The 22013-nt window shown below is 39.4% G+C and overlaps 2 protein-coding genes across 6 annotated transcripts in view; one reads left to right on the top strand and one right to left on the bottom strand.

Moving 5' to 3' along the window:
• The window catches only part of INTS12 (integrator complex subunit 12), a 36370-nt gene extending 21710 nt beyond the window's left edge, over positions 1-14660 (bottom strand). The window contains exons 1-4 of one of the 3 annotated variants that reach the window (XM_043971205.1): positions 14490-14660; positions 13194-13283; positions 11603-11653; positions 9775-9938 (exon numbers count right to left, since the gene is read on the bottom strand). In XM_043971205.1, coding sequence (XP_043827140.1) covers positions 9775-9930 — 156 coding nt within the window. In that variant the 5' untranslated portion in view covers positions 9931-9938; positions 11603-11653; positions 13194-13283; positions 14490-14660. Of the gene's footprint in view, positions 1-9774; positions 9939-11487; positions 11522-11602; positions 11654-13193; positions 13284-14489 lie in introns of all 3 variants that reach the window. The other 2 variants (XM_043971206.1, XM_043971204.1) reach the window with 2 other exon arrangements.
• Positions 14661-14675: 15 nt separating this feature from the next.
• The window catches only part of GSTCD (glutathione S-transferase C-terminal domain containing), a 185534-nt gene continuing 178196 nt past the window's right edge, over positions 14676-22013 (top strand). The window contains exons 1-2 of one of the 3 annotated variants that reach the window (XM_043971201.1): positions 14727-14769; positions 16835-16914. The gene's annotated coding sequence lies outside the window, so the exon portion shown is untranslated. Of the gene's footprint in view, positions 14778-16834; positions 16915-22013 lie in introns of all 3 variants that reach the window. The other 2 variants (XM_043971200.1, XM_043971203.1) reach the window with 2 other exon arrangements.

The raw sequence follows: 22013 nt of genomic DNA, 5'->3' as shown, positions 1-22013 counted from the left end.
AAATAATGCCTCAAAACAAAGGCAGGAGTGGTAGAACACAGAAAAGGATAGGGTTAAATAATTTTCCATTCCAAGACAACTCAGAAAGTTAGCAGGAAAGGTCTGTTATACTGGAGTGAGTAGAGTGCAGTTCAGAGCACGCTGCATCCTAAAAAGTCAGCAGTAGGCCTTGAGGGCAACTGAATCAGTGGTGGCAGTGGTGGTTTCAGGACCTTCCAACCCACACAAGGTAAGGAGGTCAGATAACCAGTCAGAAGGAGAATACAGGGGTCCCTTTTCTGGCATTGGGGACAGAACACTGTTGCACTGCCCAAACCTGGATCCAGGTTTCAGTCCCAGAGTAAGGAAGGGAGCTAGGATCCGGGTCACAGTTCCAGGGTGGAAAAGAGTACTTGTAGTCACTCACAGACCAAAGCACAGGCCCAGAGAGTATTAAGCACACCTTTTTCTAGATCATACCACCTTGGAAGAACTGAAAACTTACAGGTACCTAGAATTATCTTTGAAAACAGCAATACGAAAAAACCCAAAATTTGGGATAGTGTCCCCTCTATCCCAAAAGTAGAACTCCACTTTAACAAGAGTGAAAAGTCAAGAAATAGACTGGAAAAATGAACTAAAAGCAGAAAAATATCCTGACCTTAGAAAGTTACTGTAGTGACAGGGAAGATCAAAACAGAAACTCAGAAGAAGTCAACAGAGTCAAAGCTACAGTAATCAATGCCTCAAAGACCAATGTAAATTGGTCTCAGGTACAAAAGTAATCCTGGGAAAGCTCATAAAAGATTTTAAAAATCAACTAAAAAAGGTAGAAGAAAAATTGGGAAGAGAAATGAGACTGATGTAAGAAAAGCATTAAGAAAGAGTCAACAGGGAAAGCTGGGTGGCACAGTGGATAAAGCATCAGTCCCTGGATTCAGAAGGACCTGAGTTTAAACCTGGCCTCGGACACTGGACACTTACTATGTGACCTTTAGCAAGTCACTTAACCCTCATTGCCCTGTGGGGGGTGGGGGGTGGGGTAGGGAACCAAAAGCAACAACAAGGACAGCAACAAAAAAGAGTCAACAGCTTGGTAAAGAAGGCACAAAAAATAATGACGAAACTAACACTTTAAATAATAAAATAGGCCAAATAGTAAAAGAGGCACAAAAATCCATTGAAGAGAGGAATGCCTTAAGAAGAAGAATTGACCAAATGGAAAAAGAGGTACAAAAATTCACTGAAGTAAAGAACTTCTTAAAAAGTAGAATTATCCAAATGGAAAAGGAGGTCTAAAAGCTCAAGGAAGAAAATAATTCCTTCAAAATCAGAATTGGGTGAGTGGAAGCTAATGACTTTATGAGACATGAAGAAATAATAAAACAAAATCAAAAGAATATGTGAAATATCTCACTGGAAAAACAAGTGACTTGGAAAATAAATCCAGGAGAGATAATTGAAAAAGTATTGGATTACCTGAAAGCCATGATCAAAAGATAAATCAATAATAGAAAGCATCTTTTCAGAAATTATCAAGGAAAACTGCTTTGATACTCTAGAACCAGAGAGTAAAATAGAAATCAAAAGAATCCACCAATCACCTCCTAAAAGACATCCTGAAATGAAAACTCCCAGGAATAGCCAAATTCCAGAGCTTCCAGGTCAAGGAGAAAATATTGTAAGCATCCAGAAGAAAACAATTCAAATATCATGGAGCCACAGTCAGGATAACACAAGATTTAGTAGTTTCTACATTAAAGGAGAGGAGGGCTTAGAGTATGATATTCTGGAGGTCAAAAGAGCTGTGATTACAATCAATAGCCACTTACCCAACAAAACTGAGTATAATCCCTCAGGAGGGCAAATGGACATTCGGCGAAATAGAGGACTTTCAAACATTCCTTTTCTTTTCTGTTCTTTTCTTTTTTGGTGAGGCAACTGGGGTTAAGTGATTTGCCTAAGGTCACACAGCTAGTAAGTGTTAAGTGTCTGAGGCCGGATTTGAACTCAGGTCCTCCTGACTCCAGGGCTGGTGCTCTATCCATTGCACCACCTAGCTGCCCCAAATATTTTTTTCTTTCTTTTTTGGGGGGGAGTGGGGGGAAACAGTTTTTTGTCTTAGAATAATTTTTTTCTTTTTTTTTTGGTGAGGCAATTGGGGTTAAGCGACTTTCCCAGGGTCATATAGCTAGTAAGTGTCAAGTGTCTGAAGCCAAATTTGAACTCAGGTCCTCCTGACTCCAGGGCCGGTGCTTTATCCACTGTACCACCTAGCTGCCTCTCTCAAACATTCCTCATGAAAAAGACCAGAGATGAATAGAAAATATAATTTTCAAATACAAGACTTGTGAGAAACAAAAAAAGGTAAAGAGGAAATAGAAATCATAAGGGATTCAATAAGGCTAAAGTGTTTACAAATTCTACATAGGAAAAATATTTGTAACACCTAAAAACTTTCTCATTCTTAGGGTACTTAGAAGTATACATAGATAGAAGGCTCAGGTGTGAGTTGAATATAATGAGATGATTATTTTAAAAAATAAAATTAAGGGGTGAGAAAGAGGAATGCATTGGGAGAAGAGGAAAGGAAGAGGTAGAATGGGCTAAATTACCTGACATAAAAGAGGTATTAAAGTGCTTTTACAGTGTAGAGGAAGATAGGGGCAGTGGAAGGCAGGGCGGTTCTGGAATACTACTCTTATTAGAATTAGCTAAAAAAAGAAATAACATACATACTCAGGTGGGTATAGAAATCTATCTTACCATACAGGGAAAGTAGGAGGAGAAGGGCATGGGGTGGGCAGGAGGCCATTGATAGAAGAGGGGGAAGATTGGGGAAGGAAAAAGTCAGACGCAAAACATTTTTGAGAATGGACAGGGTAAAAGAAGAGAGTAAAAAGACTTTGTTTCTCAAATAAACAAACAAACAAATAAATAAATATAAAAATGAGTCAAATTTATGCAAATAAGAGCCATTCCTCAATTGATAAATGATCAAAGAATATGAACAGGTGGTTTTCAGACAAAGAACTCAAAATTATCTCTAGTCAAATTAAAAAAAATGCTCGAAATCACTACAGATTAGAGAACTGCGAATTAAAACAACTGTAAGCTACCATCCCACACCTATCAGATTGACAGAAAAGGAAAATGACAAATGTTGGTGAAGTTATATACTGATTCAACCATTCTGGAGAGTAATTTTAAAATATACCCAAATGGGGTTATAAAACATTCATACCCTTTGACCAAGCAATACTTCTACCAGGTCTGTATACCAGAGATAAAAAACAAAAAGGAAAAGGACCTAAATATAAAATTAAATATTTATAGCAGCTCTTTTAGTTTAGTTAGCAATTCTTTTAGGCAAATATTTGGAAAGTGAGGGGATATCCATCAATTGGGGAAGGGCTGAACAAGTTGTATATGATTGTGATAGAATACTATTATGCTATAAAAAATAACAAGCAGAATGCTATCAAAAAAATCAGGAAAGACTCATGAACTGATGCAAAGTAAAATAAGCAGAACCAGGAGAATACTGTGCATAGTAACTACAATAATGCATGATGACTAATTATAAATGACTTAGTTATTCTCAACAATACAATGATCCAAGACAATTGTAAAGGACTTATGATGAAAAATGCTATCCACCTCCAGAGAAAGAACCGATGGAATCTGAATGCAGATTGAAACATACTTCTTCTTTACTTTCTTTCTTTTTCTGTCTGTTTTCTTTCACAACATGAATAACAGGGAAATAGGTTTTGCAGGACTGTATCTATATCAAATTGCTTGCCTTATCAATGAGGGAAGTAAGGAAAGAATTTGAAAGTCAAAAATATTTAAAAAGGAATGTTAAAAATTGTTTTTACATGTAATTGGGGAAATACTAAATTAATAAAGAAGTTAACTGGTATTATTTCCTCCTGCTCTTCATGTGAAGCCATGATGATATATTCAGACTCCAGTAAAAAGTGACAATAACAACTGAAAAGGTGAAAAACAAATTTTAGGACAAAGGACTGCATTGTCAGCCTCTTGTTTTTAAAGCTATTAAATGTCATGAGTGAACTTGTATTTTTTTTTTATTTGCTTCAAAATAAAGTCTTATTCCAAGGTTTCTTGTGACATAGTATACTGACAACGTGTCAATATGTTTCCCTTAACTGAATTTCAGGAAGGGCTTTGATCAATTGGCAGACATAAATCTCCAAGTGTTTCTCACAAAGTGAAAATCATGCAATGGTCCTTCATAATTCCCTGCCTCTAGAGACAGTATATTTCAGAAATTTGTATGCACTTTTCACATATAATCATTGTTAAACTCAACACTTTACTTCCTGTTTCAGCTTTTAAACTAGAACAGAAATTAAGTACAAGCATAGGTTCCCAGGGCAAGTTATCTTCTCTACAAAATTATAGTGGTGGGAATTATAGTTGAGTGCTATAATTAAATGAATCCTTCTAAGTGCCTTTTAAATACATAACAGAATATTTTTCTAAACTGATCAAACTAGCAAAGTGAAAAACTGTTGTTAATGAACTTAAAAACCAATACCACTCCCAACCGTAACAAATTATTTATATTCAGTGCTTGATATCTCAGTTGACCTTATTAGATAACCTTCCTTCTGTTTCGGTTTCAATGTTATTTTTAGCACCATATTTTTTTCTATCGGAATAATAACATACAACAAGTTATTCAACCTTTGTCAGCCTTATTTCCCTCATCTGTAAAATGGGGATACTGATAGCGCTCATCTCCTAGGGTGTTATGAGGATCAAATTAGATAATAATTGTAAAGCATTTAGCAATATATAGAACATAGTAAGTGCTATATGAATGCTAGCTCTCATGTTGTTTTGTTATTGTATAATTTGTAATTTTTTCTTGCAAACTTCACTCTGTAACAGGTTACACAAATCTTCCCAGTTTCTATAAAACCATACTTTTTTGTCATTTCATGGTACAATGGTATTGTTACATTCATATGTAATATGTTCAGCTATCTCCAAATTAATGAGGACTCTCCCCCCATTTCCAATTTCTTGCTACCATTCCAGCTGTTATAAAGCTTTTTGTAAAAATAGGTCTTTCCCACCACTACTTTTTAAAAATCTCTTTGCTGAATAGGCCTAGTAGCATTATCATGGTAATGATTTTGAGGGTAGGTGGGTATAGTTTCAAATTTCTTTCCAGAATAGATGGGCCAATTTACAGATCCACCAACTGTGCACTGGCATGCCTGTTTTCTTTCAACTCTTCCAGCAAATGTCATTTTCCTTTTTGTTATCTTTGCCAATCTGATAAGTGTTACTTTAATTTTCATTTCTCTTATTTTTAGTGATTTGGAGAATCTGCTCACATAGTTGATGATAGCTTAGATTTCTTCCTTTGAAAACTAGTTGTTCATCTCCTTTGACTATTTACCAATTGGGGAATAGCTTTTCTTATAAATATGAAGCAGTTCTTTATAAAATTTGGATAGGAAACCTGAAACATAGATTTCTTCTCAATGACAATGGGTTGGTATGTTGGGTGAGAGTGAGGAGCTGAGGATGACACTGAGGTTTTATGCCTGAGCTGATGGTGGTATCCTCATCAATAACAGATAGGTTCCATTTTAGACATGTTGCATTTGAGACGCCTGTTTGAGATGTCCATGAGGCAGCTGTAGGTGGACAATCATATCTCAGCAGATATCAGGACTGATGTGGGTATTATCTGAATTGAGATGATAGTTGAACCTACAGGAACTGATGAGATCACCATATGTGACAGAAGAGAGGGAAAGGGAAGGGGGCACAAGACAGAGTCATGTATCAGCTTAGAGCTTAAATAGTAGGAAATTTCGATCTATATAAATATGGTATAAAGTGCTGATCCATCCCTCATTTCTGCCAGAATGTTTTCCTGGAAGTTTGTGTCAAATAGTGTGTATTCATTTCTCTATTACTAATATGTTCCATTGAGAGTTCTTTTTAACCAATATTAAATCATTTTGAAGAATACTGCTTTATAGTACTGCTAGGCACCTTCCTGCCCAATGTTTTTTATAATTTCCCTTGAGATTCTTCCTCTTGTTCCTACAGATGAATTTCATTATTTTTTCCCCTAGCTCTATAAAGTATTCTTTTGGTAGTTTCATTGGTATGGCACTAAATAAACTGACTTAAATAGTACTGCCTTAATTATATTTGCATGCTCTACCCATGAGCAATTACCATTTCTCTAATTATATGTCTATTTCTATGTAGACTTTGATTGTTGTATTCACATAGTTTCTGTGTAAATCTTGATCAATGGACCCTTGAATTCTGTGTGTGTGTATGTAAATTAATGTTATGGTGTGTGTGTGTGTGTGTGTGTGTGTGTGTGTGTGTGTGTGTATACAGATGCACACGTTATAATATTCCATTTTATGTCATTTTATTTTTCCAGGTATTCTTCTAGTCTTTGTGGACAGGGCATTATTTTTTTCTGAGGCTCTACTTGGTTTGATTGTAGTATTACTTTTCTTTTGGCTTTACCTATTGGTTTTCTCTCAGTCACACAATATTTCTTCAGCATCATTTTCTTCTGTTTACTCATATTTATAGTCTCAACTTCTGGATTGAGGCTTTTTGCCCAGGTCCAGATCTGTCCTGTCCCAGACTTTTGGATGGAGTGAGCAGACCTTGCTTGGTCCTAACTGAGAAGGCTGAGAGGAGGCCTTGGATTTTTTTCAGGAATTCCTGGGTTTTGCCTATGTCCTAGTGGCTTGATTTAGGTTTTAGCTGTAGTTTCTTCTGTCTAACCTATGGCTCCTTCTGCCTCCTTACTCTTGCATAGTTCTGAACCAAGAGTTGGTTCTTCCCTTTGCTCTGGGTCTGAGGTCCCACACACATAATATGGCTTATGTTCCTGCAAGATCCAGGTGCTTTGCTTCCAGAGTGGGAGCCTAGCCCTGTCTTCTGTTGTAGCTACACTTGTGTCTTTGTGTGGGCTGCCTGACCTGGGGACTCTGTTGTTTGGGCACACATTGGTCTGGCTCTGTTCCCTGCTCTGGTTCTAAGCACTCTGCCTTCTGCCTTCCGTGGGCTGATCTCTGCCCAAATCATCTGCAGGATTCTAACAATCCATTTTTACAGTTCTGGATTGAATGGAGGCACTTACAAGCTGTTTCTGTTTATTTTTCTGAATTACTATTCCTTCTGGAGCTCTAATGTTGTGTAGTGGGGGACCTGGGTTCCTCTAAGTGTCAACATGATGCCATCTTCCCATAAATCCAGCCCTTTTTACTACCTAACAAAATTCTTATCATTTCATTTTGCTTAATTCTTTAATTCCATGGACTAAAACCTTCAGGGGTAAGGCAAAAGAGAAGGATAAAATAATGGAATTTGGCAGACACCCAGGGGCCCCACCTGATTTAGTATTGTTTGAATTGGGTGAGAATGAGAAAGTTACATCAGCAAGAGACCACTCTCAACCAACCAGCTTTACAGACCTCCCCTTTGGGGGAGGGAGAGAGGAAATAGGAAGTGGACGCTCCCTCATAGAAGAACTCTCTTTTTGGTGAGGAGGAACTATGAGGTAGCGGTAGATGGAGAACAGGGGAGGCCGCTCTTAGTTGTTCAGACACTGGCTTGGTGGTGAGAGATTTCACGTGGGCTGCTAGGAAAGGAAATTTCTTTCTTTCTCTCTGGCTATACTGAATTAGATCTGAGCTAGGATTTCCATGCTATAAGGAATTTGTTCTGAGTCTCTCTCTCTTCATTAACTTATAATATATATTCTTTTTTTTTTTTTTTTTTGCGGGGCAATGGGGGTTGAGTGACTTGTCCAGGGTCACACAACTAGTAAGTGTCAAGTGTCTGAGGCTGGATTTGAACTCAGGTACTCCTGAATCCAGGGCCAGTGCTCTATCCACTGCACCACCTAGCTGCCCTCCTATAATATATATTCTAATAAATCTTTAAAAGCCTAAACTCTTGCTGAATTTATCAGTGATTTTAGCCAGCTTCCCCCCAAGACTTAGAGGGGCAGATTAGAACCCACAATTTAGATTTTAAACAACACAAATAGTATAGTTCCTATGTTCAGAGGGGGAAAAAAAACCTTTTCTGCCAGAAATACTAATAAATAAAATTGCAAAAGTGAGCTAGGTCAGGGGCGCTAGGTGGCGCAGTGGATAGAGCACCAGCCCCGGAGTCAGGAGTACCTGAGTTCAAATCCGGCCTCAGACACTTAACACTTACTAGCTGTGTGACCCTAGGCAAGTCACTTAACCCCAATTGCCTCACTAAAAAAAAAAAAAAGTGAGCTAGGTCTCATAAATGAGTGCATTTCTCATTCATATCTAGTATGAGAATGATGTTTTCTTTTTAAAAAAAATAATAAACATTTTTATTTAAGGTTTTGAGTTCTGTAGGGACCAATTTTTAATTGGGGAGTGTTAGCTAGATGGCTCGCCGCAATATTGGGGCAAAGAAGGAGACCGGCAGCCTCAAAATAGCAGGATTTATTTAAGAAGAACGAACTTAAAAAAAACACAAACAGGATCAGTAGGATCAAGGGAAAGGAAATAAAATGGGGAAAAGGGAAATTATACAACCTGAACACCACCACCACCCAGGAATCAGCTGAAAACACACAGCAGTGTCCTGTCGCCTTCCAGCTTCAAGCTAGAATGGTGGAAAAACCTCCCTTCTTCCCAGCAGACCCCAGGCTGACCACACACAGCCCCCAGCCAATTGGCTGGCCAATCTGACAGTCACATGACTGCCCTCACTAGGCTTCCAATCATTATAATTTTGCCAGGCCCATGTAGGCATCAGCGAGTGGTGATGACGTGAGGTGCCAGTGCCATGGCAATGACTACAACCAGTGGGTGGAGCAACGTGCATTTTATGGAGACCCAGGCCGGTGCCTGCGCCAAGGTTTTTTTTAATTCTAGCCAAAAGATGGGGTCATAAAAACCTCAAATAACAATCAATTCCTTACAGTTCCAAATTTTGTCCCTCCCCTCCCCCTTCCCTGAGTCAGTAAGCAATCGGATATAGGTTGTATATGTGCATTTATGTAAAAAATTACCATATTAGTCATTTTGTGTAAGAAAATTTGAATAAAAGAAAAAAAATTTGGAAGGAAGTGAAAAATAGCATGTTTCAGTCTGTTCAATAAATATCACTTCTTTCCCTGGAGGTAGATATTATGCTTTATCGTTAGTCCTTGGAACTGTCTTGGATCATTGTATTACTGAGAATAATTAAGTCATTTAGAATTCTTCATCAAACAATACTGCTGTCACTGTGCACAACATTCTCTTGGTTCTGCTCACTTCACTCTACATCAGTTCACACAAGTCTTTCCAGGCCTTTCTGAAATCATCCTGCTTGTCATTTCTTTTCTTTCTTTCTTTCTTTCTTTCTTTCTTTTTTTTGGGTACCCAGGGTCACACAGCTAGTAAGTGTCAAGTGTTTGAGGCTGGATTTGAACTCTGGTCCTCCTGAATCCAGGGCTGGTGCTTTATCCACTGCGCCACCTAGCTGCCCCCACACTTGTTATTTCTTATAGCACAATAATACAATGATGTTTTCTACCCTCTAAATTTGTCTCACAATTCAATTTAGGTTTGAATGCAGAGAGAAGAAAATGAGATCTAATTTCTTCATGCTGTGAGAAATAATCATGTTGGTAAAGGGACCATCTCTAGATGCTTCAATCTTTTACCCCATCCATTTACCTTTGTCTTTTACTTCCATGGCACAAAACTCCTCTAGTCATTTAATTCACATACATACCTTCTGTGATGGACGGTAACTTGAATCAATGCCTCTTGCCAAAGATTCATCCAACAGAGCTTTTAGCTTTTCAGCAGAATCTTTGCTCTTTGAATGTAAGAAGCCCAGTGCTTTCAAAAAAATGGGATCGAGTTCCAAGTTCACAGTAGCAGCCATTGCAATTACTAAATAAAAAAGAAACATGAAAAAAAATTTACTGTCAACACTTACTGATTTGGGACAATGTGTTAGCTCCAGATTTGCATTTATCTCCCATATAGGGTGATTTTTGTCTATGCTTGGTGAATACAAACATTCTATTATCACTCAAAGTCAAACAGATTTAGGAGACAAATCTGCTACAAAAAATATAAAATTCAAATAACAAAAATGGTTATTTTTGGTATAGGTTCTCCTCAGTTTAAAGGACTGACATGTTCCAACAAGGCTGGCTATAAACAAAATTCCTTAGCACAACCTGTTTCTCTAATGATTTCCATTATAAAAATCAAAGATATACTCAGACAGATAATGAAAGATGCAAGCAGAAGCAACTAGGTGTCACAGTAGAGAGAATGCTGAGCCTGAAATCAGGAAGACCTGAGTGCAAACCTGGCCTCAGACACTATTTGTGTGACCTTGGGCAAGTCATTTAACTGTTTGCCTCAGTTTCCTCAATGGTAAAACAGGAATAATAACATCTACTACCCAGGGTTGTTTCAAGGATCAAATGAGATAATATTTGTAAAGTGCTTAGCAGCCCAGTGCCTTGAATATAGCAGTATCCTATATATGCTTATACCCTTCCCTTCTTTCTTCTCTTTCTGTCAGACCATAATATAGTCACAGTCAAGCACTTTAAAAAAAAAAGGGAAGGGGGGCAATAGCTGAGCCATCATTAGGGAGTGCTCTTAAGTGCTTGGCCACTTTTGTTGCTTCATTGGTTGTTGCCTGTCATGCATTCTACACACTTATTTGTCCTTTTTCTCTCAATATCATGTACCCAAGAAAACCCTCCTCATGTCCTGATTTTATCAATTCTGTGTTTATTGTGCCTCATATTCCTCTCTAAGATTAAAACCAATGTGAGAGAAGGGACCAAATCAAAATCGTATAAACGCCACTGAGCTTATCACAATGCTAGGGTTCTTGCAGAACTTGAAAAGTTTTCAATAAGAATAATAATGTTGATTACAATAAATGAAGGTATTCTGTGATCGAGAATAATACTAAAAGAGCTTTATTTTCAAACTATTGTGGATTCTGCTATAAAGAATATATCTGATTGTCACTTATGCAAATACTTTGATTGGAAAAGAATTGTTAAAATAAAAATTTACTATTTATGTTCAGTCCTTTGGTCTCTCCACCATGGTTTAGAATGCCCCTCTTGCCTTTGGGGTTAACACATTTGTACTGGCACAGTTAAGAGTTAGTCAGCATTTCCATTACAATCCTTCCTTCTGGGGATTTATAAAGCCATTAAAACCTGCTTTACTCTGAATCTTGACAAATAAAAGTTAAGTATGGAAACGCATTTGGTTTTTTTCCCTCTAAGTTTAAAAGGGAAAAAAAGACTAGTTATTGGTTATTTTAAATTTTCAGAAGAAAAAAAAATGATACCTCCTAACTTCTACTACAGAATGCTTTAAATTGTTTTCAAAAGTTATATTGAAGGAAACTAAACTAAGAGCAAAAATTTGAAAAAGCTATCCCCACCTTGAGCCTCCTCACCTTAAAGTCAGTCTCCAATTCAATCTGTTCTCCACTTGGTTGCCAAAGTGAGTTAAAGAACAATTATAGAAACAATAATAATGTGAAAGTAAATAATAATAATTAAACAACATACCAAAATTTTGGGGATGCAGCTTATCCACTTTTAGGAGGAAAAATCATATGCCTGTAAACCAATAAAAAAAATTAATGAAACAAATCAGCCAACCAATTAAATAATTAATTAAATGGATTAATAAAATAAAATGAGCTTTAATGAACTGAATATGCATTTAAAAATTAGAAAGGTATCAAATAAATTTAAAATAGCACAAAAGAGATGTTAAAAATTAAAAGAAAAATAGATACAATGGAGACAACAAAAATATAAATAATAAAACTAAATTGCTGATTCTTTGAAAAGACTAATAATATTGAGAAGACTTTAGTCATCGATTAAAGAAAATTATATCAACAAAATAGCATATAAACAAAGTGAAATAACAAAAATCAGAAGAATTGAAAATAATTATCAGAATATATCATACCCAGTTATATACTAACAAACAAAAATGAGAACACAAAAGAGAATATTTTTTAAAATATAAAATGCCCAAAATAACAGAAGACCCAAGAAAGATAAAACCCTGTCAAAAAAACTTCAGAGATTCATCCAAGAAATAATTTATCGTATTGAGGCTGGATTTGTTTCAGGGATGAAAGAATGGTTTAAGATTAGAAAAGCAATCAATGTAACTTGATTATATTGAAAACAAAAACCATACATAACCACATGATTACCTCAATAGATGAAGAAAAAGCTTTGGACTCATTGATGCTAAAAATCCTACAGAGCACATATAGGGACATTTTTTATATCAAAAAAGTATCTATACAAAACTAAAAGCAAGAATCATTTGCATTAGGGATATAGTAGAACCTTTTCCAATGAAGTATTAAAACAACCAAGTCTACTCTCCCCACTATTAGATCATATAGTTCTGAAAATGCTTGCAATAACACAAGGAAAAAGATATTGAAGACCTAAAGAAGAGCTGAATCTATCCCTATTTGCTGAGGATATGATGGTTTGCTTAAAAATCCTAGAGAAGGGGCAGCTAGATGGCACAGTGGATAGAGCACCAGCCCTGGAGTCAGGAGGACCTGAGTTCAAATCTGGCCTCAGATACTTGACACTTACTAGCTGTGTGACCCTGGGCAAGTCACTTAAACCCAATTGCCTCACCCCCTCTGCTAACAAGACTATGTGACATTAGCTGGGATGATGCAATCTCTTTACTTTCTTCAATAGATGCAGGAATAGATAAGTCTTCAAGGGCAAATGCTGCCTCTGTTTTTATCTACTAAGTTCTCATACGTTTCTCTCATTCTAAGAACAGAAGACCTGGATTTGAATCTCTGTTCTGTCAATTTTACTGATTCTATGACCTCAGCAGAATCACTCAATGTCTTTGAGATTCATTTTCTTTATCTGTAAGAGGAGATGACCTTTGGAGTAAGATGGATTAGATGACCTTTGGGGTAAACATCAGTTCTAAAGCTATGGAGTGATCATCTCCAGAAGTTCAGAAAATGTAAAGCGGGGAGGGCAGACTCTACTTCTAAACCAACAAGCGAAGGCACAGGGCGAAAGGGGCCATTGGAGAAGAAAACATACAAGTTTTGTGCTGTTCATAACACAAAGACAAAAGAGCAGCTGGGAATACCGTGTAGACCTGTACATAGGCAGTCTTCTGCAAGCTGCCTTCCTTGTTAGAAGATTTGTGGCCCTGATTTTGCCCTTCACATGGCACAACCTGGAATATAGTAAGCATACGATTTTTAAAATGCTTGTTGCCTAGGGAGATTACCTTCCCCACGTCTTCCCACCCACCCCTCTTGTCTCTGACAGGACCTATGATTTCATCAGTGGGGAGGCTCCTGGGTGAAGAAACTCACAGAGAATCACAGTAGAATGCACATGCCCCACAAGCCTTGCTAAGCAGATCAAACTGGAAGGGGAGATTATTTAACAAAACAAATGAAAGTGCAGTGGAACCTACAGATACATTCACAGGCGGGTTCCTCAGTCAAAAATGGGGCTCCCCGCAGAGATCTTAGCGCACACTTTTGTGGCTGACACATCTATCCCAGTGTGACACTTCCTGGCCCAGGGTCACTCGTCCACTGTGTCAAACTCGAATCCAGGTCTCTCTGGCTCCTGGAATTCTTTCCACTCTATGCCCAGCTGCTTCTGCCCATCATCCTCATCACCGCTGTTTGGCCATTAACAGGGAGCTTTAGGGCGTAAAAGCACTTGACCCTCACAACAAACGGAAGGTGACAGCGTTATCTCCATTTTACAGGGGAGGAAACTGAGGCAGAAAAAAGTGCATAGTGGGGGGCGGCTACGTGGCGCAGTGGATAAAGCACTGGCCCTGGATTCAGGAGTACCTGAGTTCAAATCCGGCCTCAGACACTTGACACTTACTAGCTGTGTGACCCTGGGCAAGTCACTTAACCCCCATTGCCCCGCAAAAAAAAAAAGTGCATAGTGGCTTGGCCGGGAGGTGTCATTATTATCCCCATTTTACAGAGGAGGAAACTGAGGCAGGCAGAGATTGAGTGACTTGGCCAGGCTGTGTGGGGAGAAGATGGCTATTTATTAACCTCGTTTTACAGAAGGGGAAACTGAGGCCGAGAGGGTAAGGGGCACCCGGCTGGCACAACTGCGTGCAATGGGATTCGAACTCGGATCTCTATATTCCCTCTCCCCTCAGCACCCGCTGCCTTGACTTCCTCATTCATTCTGATCATCGCGGAGGCCCGCGCAGGGCGGAGCCGCTGGGGGTCAGCGAAGCCCCACCCCCACCCCCACCCCCCACTCCAAGCCCCGGCGCCGCCGCCGCCTCAGTCTCCGCCCTCTCCGGCCCCTAGTTAGGGAAACGGCCCTGAGCGCGAGCCCGTCCGCGCGCCTGCCGAAGCCCCTCGCGGACTGCGGGGCCCCCTCCCCACCGACTCACCAGCTCCTCTCGCGCGCGCGCGACACGGGCCCACGCCCTCGGCCGCCTCTCCGTCCCTCCCTGGCGTCCGCTTCTGGCGTCGGGCCTCAGATACCCGCCGGCCGGCTCCCGGAGTGGGAAAACAAAGGTTCCAGGAGCAGAGAGGGGAGGGAAATTTTTCAGAGGTGCGACGACAGGAAGTGACGTCTGCGCAGTGCCCCCGACCGCCTCCCGTCTTCCTGTGCGCTCGTTTATGAATCGCTGCGTGCCAGGGCTCTCGACCATCTCGGGACTTAGGCTGGTGAGCAGGTGGAGAGATACCGGGAGCGGCGAAGGAGCGGCGGCGGGGGGTGTGGGTGTTGGGGGCGCGCCTCCAGCCAGCAACTAATTTTAAAAGCGGGGTGCAGGAGGTAGCCGCCTTTACTTTTGGGGCATCCGCATTCGAGTGGCAGGGCCGGGCCGGGGCAGAGCATCCAGAGACGGGGAGGGGCTCTTAGCGAGCCCCGCGGCCCCCTCCGCCCTGTGGGCCACCCTCCGCAGGGTCCCGGCCCTAAAGGACCTTTTCCTTACGGTGCGAACCCTTGAAATCAGTCAGGCAAGAAGCATTTATTAAGCCCTTACTGTTGTCCTGAATGCCGAGCCTGGATGTGCTACCAGACAACTCAGAGACTTCACTGTCCCTCGCGTCCGCAGAAAGCCCCAGCTGGGCCCCAGCGTGCAAGTGCCACAGGAATAAGGGGGAGAGGGCGGATTTTTGATATATCAGGTTTCCTCCCACGTACCTCTTGGAATACCAAACTGGCTAGAGAACGGGTGGGTTCCTCAGCAAACAGGCACTTATTAAGCGCCTACTGTGTGCCCGGCTCTGTGCTCAGTCTTTGACAGTTACCTCATTGGGTTCTCAGCAACCCTGGGAGATAGATGCTAGTCACGACCATTTTGTAGATGAGGAAAATGAGTCGGTTAACTCGGCTCACTTAACGTGATTTGCTTGGGGACACAGCAAGTATTCATAATATAGTAGCCAACAATTATATACTGCTTACTATGTGCCAGGCGATTCTCAGAGATCTCATTTGAGCCTCACAACAACCCTGAGAGTCGGCACTATTTTCCTATTTTATACGACAGCAGTGAAGTGACTTACCTAGGGTCACACAGGGAGAAAGTGTCGTGACTCCGGATTTGAACTCGGGTTTTCCTACTCCAGACCCCCATGCTACCCACTGTCACCTGCTATATGCCAGACGCTGGGCTAGGTGCTGGGGATACAAAGAAGTCCCTTCCCCCAACACAGATCTTCCCTCCAGGAGCTGGGAGCCTAAGGGGTGAGACAGTATGCAAACGATTTAGGTACAGTATAACTAGGAAGGCACTAGCATTAAGGAGGCTCAAAAGACTTCCTGTAGAAGTTGGGATTTTAGCTGGGAGTTGGAAGGAAGCGAAAGTGCTTCATAATAGTCTTAACTAACCACCCCAAATCCTCCCCCAACCTTCACTTATTAACCTCATCATTTGTGCCCTCTAGGTGGGAGAGCTTTCTAGGCTTGTATTGGTCTGATCAGCCACAGTTGGGCACCCTGTACCTTGACTTCAACATAGTAATGTTTTTATCTTTTTGGAGAAGGAAAAACAACCACCAATCTGATAGCACCCACCACTGGAAATAAACTTGAGATTTACTTTGTTGAAAATATAACTGTTATTAAAGAGATTTAGGGTCAAATTTTTGGGTTCCTCACCAGTAAAATAAAGGGGTTGTGTCACCTTGGACCAGACTCAGTGTTCCAAGCTACAACTCCAGAAGACATGTTCTTAACCTTTGGCTATATATAGTAAAGCCTATGAATTCCTTCTCAGAATGTTTTTAAATGCAGTAAGTAAAATAACATAGGATGACAAAGGAAACTAGATTTAATACAGTTGTCAGAATATTTTTTAACAAGGAGAGAACTCCTGCACTATTTACCATTAGTTTGGTGAAGTAAACAAGAAACACATTGTGCTAAGCACTGGGGATCAAAGAAATGGCATAAGATGGGGAAAATGTGCTTTCATGGAGCTCACCAATTTAAGGAGAGAGAACTTGCAGGCAGAACATTTGTAAAGCTACAGTGGTAGAGGAGGCTTTCCTCAAGGGGAGTTCCCTATACTGATGAAATCATGAGTCTTGATGATAAAACTGAGATGTTCAGGTTCTTGCCAGACTGCCTGTCACAAAGTGTCTGGCTCCCTGGATCTCCTGGAGGATGTTAGCCAGTGCTAAAAGCTGATGGGCAACATTACTTTTTCTTGAATTTATAGATTTTAAGGCAACCCAAACAGCTCACACCTGACTACAGCTAAATGGTCATTTTCTTTTATAGGAAATGCAAGTAGGAAGAATTAACATTCCTGTGGAAAAATGTAAAAGGTGATGGACAGTTCTTTATAACACTTTTAAAATGTAAGCCATGTCATTGAAATGGATAGCTTACTTTTTTTAAGCTATTTTGAAGCATTATGTCAAGACAAAAATAAGCTGTTTGTAATTTGTCTTGTAAATAAAGTTGATACTAAGACCTTGGCTTGGGGTTTTGGTCTTTTAAAAAAAATTCCTTGGTGGGGGAAGTCACACTGCTGTCTTACTAGGAGATTGTCTAACTGAAAAGACACTGTCCTATTTTAGTTATGTTTTAAAGTATTAGTTGAAGAGGTCAATGTGAATGAGAAATTCAGTTAAACAGTCCTTTACAATGTTGTTATTTTTAGCTCCTTCTATTAGCCTGCTCTTTTTCAATTAAATTGGAAAATAGTTTTTCAGTGTTCCAGTGAAACTTTCTTTATAACTTTTATGTCCTCTGTGGCTTGAAATAAAGAATCAATAATGAGCTTTCAAATTGCCTTTTGAAAGGGCAACATTTTATTGTAACATAAAAGCTAGCAGATCCAGGTAGAGAATATCAGTGATGTCTAAGATTCCAAGGATTATGCTCCCACTTCCCTCAGTATCCAGTGCTCTCTGCCTGTTTTATAATTTTTTACATAGCACACAAATTTAACTGCTATACTTTATTAGTTTTAGGTGGAACTCAGCACCTTGTTTTATAGTTAGAAATTAAAAGCAGGCTAAGCAATCAGCTGCTGGGATAATTGCTTCAGTAATTACATTCCAGCTGGTAGACCAGCACATTCAGGGTCTGCTGAAATGCATTAATGCTGTCAGTATTAACACTGTGGATCCCTGTGAATACCCAGGAGTATTTGGATTCCAAGGCAACAGTCTTTTCTGATTCTCTCTTTATGGCCAAGTTTAGGGGAAGACTTTTTACTTTTACATTTCAATCTAACTTCTTATCCAGAGGATACTAATGCAGCTTTTGTCCACGTGCCTCAACCTTTAGAATTGGATTTCAGTTTATTTAATTCCTTATGTAGTTTCACCTCTGAGTTGCTCTCTATAAATTTTAACTTCCTGAGACATATCATACAATTTAATAGCATTTTAGCTGTTAAACCTTAAAGATTATCTTGACCAACACACATTTTGTGGATGAGAAAAGAGGCCCATAGAAGTTAAGTCACTTTGCCAGGAGAGTGAGGACCTGAACTCAGATCCAGCCTTCTTTCTACTACATCAGGCAGCATGGTTGTCAATAATAGACTGATAGTTTTTCTTTTTTCCAATTACCTATAGAATTAAGGTAATACAAGTGTAGAGTAGTAGAGAGAACACTTATTTGTAGCAAAATAGGAAAGAATGATTTTGCAACTAAATAGTTAATACTTTTTTGGGAAATACAAGGTACTTGGGCTAATTATTCCAACGATTCCAGGGAGGAGGAGAGCTGTATCAAAAGATTCCATAAATCATTTCAGTCTCATTTTGGAATGTGATTTTATGCTCTTAATTAGAACTGGTTGTGACTAATGCCATACCAGAATTCCTGAGACAACTTGGTATATATAGAGAGAGTAGAAAGAGTGCTGAACTCTGAAAGTGATGTTTGAAGCCAGACAAGCCATTTCAGCCTAAGGCCATGAGAAAAAAGCTTTGTAAACTTTATTATGTAAATGTTAGCCAATGTAGTGCAACCCAGAAGACAACCTCCCTTTTTTCTAAGATTACTCTGGTCTAGAGCAGCCAGGTGGTGAATTGATAGAGGGCTGGGTCTATAATCAGGAAGACCTGAGTTCAAATTTGACCTCACACATGTACTAGCTGTGTGACCCTGAGCAAGTCACAACCTCTGCCTCAAGTTTCCTCAGCTGTAAAATTAGGATAATAATAGTACTCATCTTGCAGGGCTGTTGTGAGGATCAAATGATATAACATTTGTAATAAAGTGTTTAGCATTCCCTTATCTTAGAAGTTTCCTTGGGCAGGGTAATTTATTTAATTGACTTAGATGACATTTCCTTTTAGCATCTATTGGGCTACATTTTTCTGGCAGAGTAAAAGTGAACAGATGATGAGAATGTAAGTTGTTGGATAGACAGGTGTGTCCCTCTCTTGTCTTTGTATCTCCTAGAACTTGGTATAGTGCCTGGTATACTTTTATTTTTGTTAAGACCCACGATCTTGCTGAAGAAACATGCAGTTCTGACAACTGTTCACCATATAGAAGTCTTTAGAAGTTGCACGGGCCACTGAGAAGAAGTAAGCAGCTTGCTCAGGGTCATGCACTAAGGTGTTTAAGACCAGACTTAAACACAGGTTGTCTTGATGCTGACCAGGCCCCCTCGACACCCTGTTTCACTTTGCACATAGTAGGTCCTAAACAAATGAGTATTGAATCGTGTATCAGCAGTGAAATTAAAGTAAGTTATATGAACAAATGAAAGCAAAATTTTTGACTCAAAGATTGTTCTAATTTGGTACCCAGGGCAAAAATTTATATCAAGGAAAACCAACATAGAAATACCATTAAATAAGTGTGGCTGGAAGATCACTGAGAAGAACAAAATTCCTACAATAATTTTCATCACTAATCATTTTTCCATAGGTAGAGTCCTTGACAATTTTAGCTGCTGCCATTCAGTGCCCCATTAAGATTATAATTGCAAAATTTTAAGCTTTTAAAAAATAGTAGTCATCAATGCATTTATTAAGTACTGATGAGACAAAATAGCTAACATTTGTATGGTACTTTACACGTTAAGTCACTTTATCCTTATAACAACCCTGTGGTGTAGGAGCCAGTTTTTAGAAAGTAATTTTTATTTATAACTTTTGTTTTTACCCTTTACCCAGCTTCTTTCCTGCCTTACCCCCAGCTGTCTTGTATGACAAAGAATTTTTTTTAAGAATAAAAGATAAAATCTGAAAACATACAATGTTCTGTCCCAGTGGACCTCCTACTTCTGTAAAGGGATAGAAGGAAGTATCTTTTCAAATCTCTTCTATGAGATTTGTTCTTTGTAATTTTTCAGTGTTCAGTTTAGATTGTTTTGTGGTGGTTCTTGACATTGACACTTTGAATTATTGTGTATTCAGTTTTTTTTTTGTTTCAACTCACTTCACAGAATCAATTCATGTAAGTCCTTTTTTTTTAAAATCACATTAATCATTTCTTATAGTATAGTTCGATGTATATGGCAACTTTATCAATGACCTCCTTTGAGTCATTGGAATCTATAATGGGATCTCTGGATCACAGGGTATAGACATATTAGTCACTTTGCATAATTCCAAAATGCTTTTCAGAGTGGTGAGCCTATCTTCTCATAACCCTTACAAGACTAACTTCCCATCTTCTGTCATTTTTACCAATTTGTAGGATATGTGGTATTCAGGATTGTTTTGATTTTCAGTTCTCTTATTATTAATGATCCGGAGTATTTTTAATATGATTAATAGTTTACAGATGAGAACTGTTCATATCCTTTGACCACTTATCTATTTGGGAATGGCTATGTGTATGTTCTTGTGTGGATGTACATGTGTTCACGTGTGTGTCTGTAAAGGAAGTGCTTTTATACACACATACACAGATATATCTATTCATTGTTGATATATCTTGTATACCAAATCCTTTGTTGAGAAGTTTGATACAAAGCTTCCCCCCCCTCCCCCCGCACCCTAATTCAGCCTCTTCGTTGGAGTAATTATCTCTCTTTTACCAATGAAAGAACTGAAGCTGAGGGGTTAAATAACTTTCGGGGCAGGGTGGGGGGGCTCACAACTAATAGATCTGAACATTGGGTTTTCCTAACTCCTGATCCAGTGAACTCTGAGCCCCATGAGGGCAGGAACTGTTTGGTATCTGCCTTTTTTTTTTTTTTTTAAATCCCCCAGTGCCTATCACATAGTAGATACTTAATAAATGCTAGTTGAGAGACTGACTCCAAGTCCAGTGTCCACTATGGCAAGGCTTTTTTTTTTTTCATTAACTGGCAAGATCCCCTGATTTAGTAAAAATGTTAAATAACAAAGTGCCAAACACAGAGGGCCCTGGAATATTCCATTGAAGACTTTCTTCCATGCTAACAAACTAGGAATGACTTTTTGTGTCTGGCCATTCAGCTTTTACCGAATCCATTTAACTGTACTGTTGCTTAGGCTTCCTTTAGTAAAATCCAAAAAATCTTTTGTTATGTTTGGCTAAAACATAGGTAATCTCTGATGTCTAATAGCTAAACCTGAAACTCAAAGAAGGTGTCTGGTATGGCTCTTTTTGATGAAATAATGCTCAATCATTTGGGGGCGGGGGGGGGGGGGGGCAGAGTTAAGTGACTTACTCAGGGTCACACAATTAGTAAGTGTCAAGTGTCTGAGGCCGGATTGAACTCAGGTCCTCCTGAATCCAGGGCTGGTGCTTTACCACTGTGCCACCTAGCTGCCCCCTCAATCGTTTTGATGGCTACTTCCTTTCTAGATGTTTATTGTTGTTCAGTCAGTCTGTCATGTCTGACTCTTCATGACCCTGTATGGGGTTTTCTTGGCAAATATACTGGAGTGGTTTGATATTTCCTTTCCTAGAGGATTGGGCAAACAGTGACTTGTCCAGGGTCACACAGCTAGTAAATGTCTGAGACCAAATTTGAACTCTTGTCTTTCCTAGTCCGGTCCCAGTGCTCTGAGCCACCTAGCTGTGTAGCTGTTCTTTAGCCATCCCTTTAATCATACATTCTGGGGTATTCTTAGGAAGATAAGCTTATTGGTCTACAGTCTTCAAAATCTGTTATCCTCTATTTTTATTTCTCTCTTTACTTGCCGATTTCCTCTGCAAGACAATTTCCTCTTGAAAATTCCTTCCAAGGAAGGGATGAAGGTTTCCTCAGCTCCTTTCAGCTTCAGCTTTTTGTAACTTTGATTTCTGGCTACTTAATCTTCTTCCTCTGGAGAAAGGGCAGTGTCGCTCCTGTTGAAGCCAAGGGAAGGAGCAGATGACACTGCTAGGCATTAACAGAAGGGTAATCAGTAGGAACAAGATGTGGGCTCCAGAACCTGTGGAGATTTAGCAGATGATTCCTTAATAACCATATTTGGAAGGCTCATGACATTGAGTTAATGAATCACAAAATCCCCCAGTTAGGGAGGCAATAGGAAGGGATAGCCTCTTT

Source organism: Dromiciops gliroides, chromosome 6, assembly GCF_019393635.1.
Source record: "Dromiciops gliroides isolate mDroGli1 chromosome 6, mDroGli1.pri, whole genome shotgun sequence".
In the NCBI taxonomy this organism is placed as follows: Eukaryota; Metazoa; Chordata; class Mammalia; order Microbiotheria; family Microbiotheriidae; genus Dromiciops; species Dromiciops gliroides.
Note: the sequence above shows the minus strand (reverse complement) of the source record. Positions and strands in the feature narration are given on the sequence as shown.